At 35.0% G+C, this 6,010-nt stretch overlaps 1 protein-coding gene across 3 annotated transcripts in view; it reads left to right on the top strand.

The window, feature by feature from the left end:
• ALMS1 (ALMS1 centrosome and basal body associated protein) overlaps positions 1-6,010 on the top strand; it is a 214,449-nt gene that overhangs the window by 126,759 nt on the left and 81,680 nt on the right. For all 3 annotated transcript variants that reach the window (XM_037736112.1, XM_037736111.1, XM_037736113.1), the window contains one exon: positions 2,522-2,763. In XM_037736112.1, coding sequence (XP_037592040.1) covers positions 2,522-2,763 — 242 coding nt within the window. The remainder of the gene's footprint in view (positions 1-2,521; positions 2,764-6,010) is intronic.

Raw genomic sequence — 6,010 nt, 5'->3', positions numbered from 1 at the left:
TTATTATCATTTTTGGGGGGATATGAGGTCTTGCTCTGTCACCCAGGCTCTGGAGTGCAGTGGTACAGTTATGACTCACTGCTGCCTCGGAGTCTTGGGCTCAAGCAATCCCCCTGTGTCACCCTCCTGAGTCATTGGGACTATAGGTGTGTGCCACTGTGCCCGGCTAATTTTTTTATGTTTTATAGAGACAGGGTCTTACGGTGTTGCCCAGGGTTTTCTCTAACTCCTGGGCTCAAGTGATCCCCTGTCTCAGCCTCCCAAAGCACTGGGATCACAGATATGAGCCACTGTGCCTGGCCTTATTTTCAAGTAATTTTAGAGTTACAGAAAAGATACATGTAATAAAGTTCCTAATACTTCTCTCCTAGCTTCTCCTGTTGTTACATCATTTTTTAAATTTTATTTTTTGTGCAATTTTTATTTTTTTGAAAACAGAGTTTCGCTGTTGACTTCCAGATTGGAGCGTAATGGCGTGATCCCAGCTCACTGCAACCCCGCTTCCCGGGTTTAGGTGATTCTCCTGCTTCAGCCTCCTGAGTGGCTGAGATTACTGGTATATGCCACCACACCCAGCTAATTTTTGTGTTATTATGAGAGACGGGTTTCACCATATTGGCCAGGCTGGTCTCGAACTCCTGATCTCAGGTGACCACTCGCCTTGGCCTCCCAAAGTACTGGGATTATAGGCATGAGCCACCACGCCTGGCCTATTTTTTATTTTAAAACTTTTATTTTAGGTTCAGGGGTACATGTTCAGGTTTTTTCTGTAGGTAAACTCATGTCATGGGGGTTTGTTTTACAGATTATGTCATCACCCAGGTACTAAGCCTAGTACCCAGTAGTTATTTTTTTTCTGCTCCTCTCCCTCCTCCCTCCATGCTCAGGTAGGCCCCAGTGTCCGTTGTTCCCCTTTTTGTGTCCATGAGTTCTCATCATTTAGCTCCCACTTGTAAATATGAAGATGCAGTATTTGGTTTTCTGTTCCTGAATTAGTTTGGTAAGGATAATGACTTCAAACTCTGTCTGTGTTCTGCAAAAGACATGATATTACTCTTTCTTACGGCTGCATAGTATTCTGTGGTATAAATGTACCACATTTTCTTTATTCAGTCTGTCATTTATGGGCATTTAGGTTGATTCACGTCTTTGTTCTTGTGAATAGTTCTATAGTGAACATTTGTGTGCATGTATCTTTATGGTAGAATGATTTATGTTTCTTTGGGTATGTACACAGCAATGGATTGCTGAGTCAAATGCTAGTTCTGTTGTTTTGCTTTTTGAGGAATTGCCACACTGCTTTCTACAATGGTCAAACTAATTTACACTCACATGGACAGTGTACAATCGTTCCCTTTTCTCTGCAACCTTGATAGCATCTGTTATTTTTTGACTTTTTAATAATAGCCATTCTGATTGATGTGAAATGGTATCTCATTGTGGTTTTAATTTGCATTTATCTAATCAGTGATGCTGAGCTTTTTCCATAGGCTCAGTAGCCACATATATATCTTCTTTGGAAAGGCATCTGTTCACTTCCTTTGCCCACTAAGCTCCTTATAAATGCTGGATACTAGACCTTTGTCAGATGCATGGTTTGCAAATATTTTCTCTCATTCTGTAGTTTGTCTGTTTACTCTGTTGATAATTTTTCTTTTGCTGTGCAGAAGCTCTTATGTTTAGTTAGGTCCCATTTTCAGTTTTTGCTTTTATTGCAATTGCTTTTGGTGTCTTCATCATGAAATCTTGGCTGGTTCCTGTGTCTGGAATGGTATTGCCTAGGTTGCATATGTGGTATCCACATCATCACTGGTGATATTAACTGATCACTTGGATAAGGCAGTGCTTGCTAGATGTCTCCACCATGAAAATAAGTACTATTTGTCCCTTCTTATACTCTGTTCTTTGAAATCCAGTCACTCAGTTCAGCACATACACAACGGAGGAGAGGAAGATTAAGCTAACCTCCTTTGGTGGGAGGTATCCACATCTGTTATTTGGACTTCTTAAAGCAAAATTTGTTTCTTCTTTCCAATTATTTATGTATTCAATTATTTGCTTGCTCGATTCTTTTAATATTAATTCTCTGTGATCTCAAGATACAACTACAACCTTGAAAACTCCTGGTTCTCCCAGAACTTCTTGATGGAACGCTCTGTTTCTAGTTTATGTTTGTATACTATGTGCATGTAATACAGTCCCTAATTTATAGTGGACATCCAGTAATTTGAAAAAATGTATTTTTAATTCAGCTGAAAAATACCATTTCCTCAACTAAATTATATAATTGAACATTCTAAATTAAAAGTAAGTTTTCATATAAAAGTAAACACATGTGGTAACACTGTATGAAACCAAATAAAGGGTATTGCAGAAATTTTACCATAACATTTGTCATTGATGTGTCTACAAAATATTCCTATAGCTACTAAAATACTCCTTGAAACCACTTTTGGAAAGAGATTTCAGTTCCTAATCGGCGAAGAATATAACCTGCTGTGTTCTTTCTTTTTTTGGTCAGATTACCAGAGAAGAAAAAGACTCCACTTTCTGCTTTCTCTGAAAAATTGTCATCTGATGCAGTCACTCAGATAACAACAGAAAGTCCAGAAAAGACCCTCTTTTCATCTGAGATTTTTATTAATCCCGAAGATCGTGGACATGAAATTACAGAGCCCAGTAACCAGAAACTACGCAAAGCTTCTGTCAAGTTTGCTTCATCATCTTCAGTCCAACAGGTTACTTTTTCTCGTGGAACAGATGGTAAGAGAATGTGATTGCATTTTAGGTTGTTAGACCTCTCCTTTGTGTAATTATCTTAGAAGTGATTGTGTCTTTCTAGTCACAAAACCTAATTTTAATTTTAAGAATTAGGGGCTATATGATTATATCTGTCTTTTATTTACATAGCTGTCAACAGAATATGATTTATTGTATTTTTATCTTAATTTCTAACAGTTGACCTATAGAACTTGTGCTGTTTGTGGTTAAAACTTATTTTTGCCTCATGATATTTGCAGTAAAAATACAAGTAGTTTATAACAACTTGAAAGTAATTGAGGTCTGCTTTTAAATGGGCAGATAAATTATCTTGTTTTATAGTAATGTTATATACTATGTATATATAGAGAGTATGTATATACTATAACAAAGAGATGCATAAACATATGTTAGTGCAAACACAATAGCAGTTTTTCCCTTGCTTATAAAGCAATCAGCAGAGACCCAGGTTGACTGCTTGCTCTGTTGTCTTTAAAATACATAACCCAAAGTTATATTGGATTTACCTTTATGGTCAACTGGAAGGAACAAAAAGCATGGAGGAGCACACATAGGAAATGTTTACAGGCCAGGTCTGGTAGTAACCCAAATCACTTTCCACTGGCCAGGAATGTAGTTTAGCTGTGTTTTCCAAATTGAAGAAGAAATGGATTTTGGTGAACAGTTAGCAGTCTCTACCATAATGTCAACACTTAGAGTGTTTTATATGCTATAGTTTCAGTGATATTTTGATAGTACTTTTATATATAACATTTAGAATTAGAGCAAATTGTAAATTATTTTTTTGGGGGGGTAAGTAGCAGGAAAATTAACAAGTTAGTTTCCATTCTTCCCCAAATGAAGATGGAAACTTTACTAATTTTTAAAATATTTACTATTTTAGACAAATCTACTCTAAGTACATTTCAAGTTTCTCTACTTATACAAAAAACTTGCTTATCTACACATATAGATGAAATATACCTAAACGTAAAGAAAATTATTTGGGTCAGCATTTAAATTGCATTGAATTTAAGTAAGTACATTTATATATTAAGATGGTTATCATTCTTGAACATTTTTCTTATGAAACTAAAGCATACCAAAATGTATATATAAAGTTTAATAAATTATCACAAAAAACACCTTTATGTGTTGGTTACCTATTGCCACAGTGCTGCAGTATAACAGCCTAAAAAATCTCCATGGTTTATAACAGTAAACATTTGTTTTTCTTACTTACAGGCTTATGGGTCAGTTGGACTTTGGCTGGGCTGGCTGTAAGCTACAGAAATGGTTTGGGTCCGTTTCAGATACTTCTTTCTGAGACTCAGGCTAATGGGTCAATAGCTATCCTAGGGTGTGGTGTTCTAATGGTGGTGGCAGAAACACAAGAGAAGAAACAGCTATAAACGCATATTTTAAACCTCCACTGTCATCAAATGGATCAAGTTATAGAGGCCATGATTTATGGTTCATATACATTTTTTATCAAAGAATATTATTTGCTTTACTAATACAGCATTATTTCCAATACTGTGGATGAAAAGTAAAATTTTATGAGGTTTTTTTTGGGGGCACAAAACATTATTTTAAGATACAAAGAATAGTATGTTAAATACATGACTGCTTACCCATTACTCTAAATTAATAAGTTCCTCTACCTCTTTCCAGCCCTTTTTTCCTTTCCTGGAAGTAGCCATTATTTGCTGTATATTTACTTCTTCCCCTAGACAGGCAGTCCAAAGTAACTTTAAGACTACTGCATCCAAACAAAGTTTCTGAGAACTTCAAAAAGCTTCTTATCTCAGATCCATCTCCATGTGATAGTTGTTTCTGCTATGAGTCCATTATAATTTTATCCAATCATTGCTGTTAATTTTCTCCAACCTGTGGACTGCGTGGCAAATTCAGCCATTGCTGTCAAACTTTATATACACTGATGGAGAAAGAAAATTAATAAATCAGTATTCTGATTAACGATAACTGTCGCAATGACCAAACAAAAGTGGAGGCTACAGCTTTTTCTTTCTTTCTTTTTTTTTTTGTTTGTTTTTTGCCTGACAGAGTGGTACAAATATTCCTAAGTTGTCTCAGACTTTACCACACTTGTATATATAGGGTTGAGGTCATTTTTTATTAATTTCTAGCACTGGACTTTCTTAGAGGTCTCTTTGCCATGCCCAGTGATAGAAATTAATACCTCTATGTGGTAATTATACTTCTTTTTAAAAGTAACCTTATGTTTAAATCTTTATTCCATCAAGAGTTAAGTTTTGTAAGGAATGGGTCCAGTTTCAGCTTTCTGCACATGGTTAGAAAAAAACATAGGCAATACCATTCACAACATAGGAATAGGCAAAAACTTCATGACTGAAACACCAAAAGCAATGGCAACAAAAGCCAAAATAGGCAAATGAGATCTAATTAAACTTAAGAGCTTCTGCACATCAAGAGGAACAATCATTAGAATGAACCAGCAACCAACAGAATGGGAAAAAATTTTTGCAAGCTACCCATCTGACAAAGGGCTAATATCCAGAATCTACAAAGAACTTAAACAAATTTACAAGAAAAGAACAAACAACCCCACCAAAAAGTGGGCGAAGGATATGAACACACATTTTTCAAAAGAAGACATTTATGCAGCCAACAAAGATATGAAGAAATGTTAATTATCACCGATCATTAGAGAAATGCAAATCAAAACCACATTGAGATACCATCTTAACGCCAGTTAGAATGGCGATTATTAAAAAAATCTGGAGACAACATGCTGGAGAGGATGTGGAGAAATAGGAATGCTTTTATACTGTTACTTGACCTTGTTACTGGTCTCTTTAGATTTTGGATTTCTTCCGGGTTGATATGTTGCATGTTTCTAAGAATTTGTCCATTTTTTTCTAGCTTTTTCAATTTATTGGTACAAAGTTGCTCATAGTAGTTGTCTCATCATTCTTTAAATTCCTGTGGTATAGGTTGTAATTTTTCTCTTTTTTTTTTTTTTTTTTTTTTTTTTTTTTTTTTTTTTTTTTTTTTTTTTTTTTTTTTTTTTTTTTTTTTTTTATGAGTCTTCTCTCTGTTTTTCTTAGTCTGGCTAAAGGTTTGTCGATTTTGTTTATCTTTTCAACAAACAAACTTTTGTTTCATTGATCTTTTGTCTTGTTTTTCTCATTTCAATTTCATTTATTTCTGCTCTGATCTTTATGTCTTCTCTTACTAATTATGGATTTTGTTTTCTAGTTTATTA

The sequence above is a fragment of the Cebus imitator genome, unplaced genomic scaffold, assembly GCF_001604975.1.
Source record: "Cebus imitator isolate Cc_AM_T3 unplaced genomic scaffold, Cebus_imitator-1.0 Scaffold23, whole genome shotgun sequence".
Lineage (NCBI taxonomy): Eukaryota > Metazoa > Chordata > Mammalia > Primates > Cebidae > Cebus > Cebus imitator.
The sequence above is the reverse complement of the archived record's forward strand: the minus strand, read 5'-3'. Positions and strand labels throughout refer to the sequence as shown.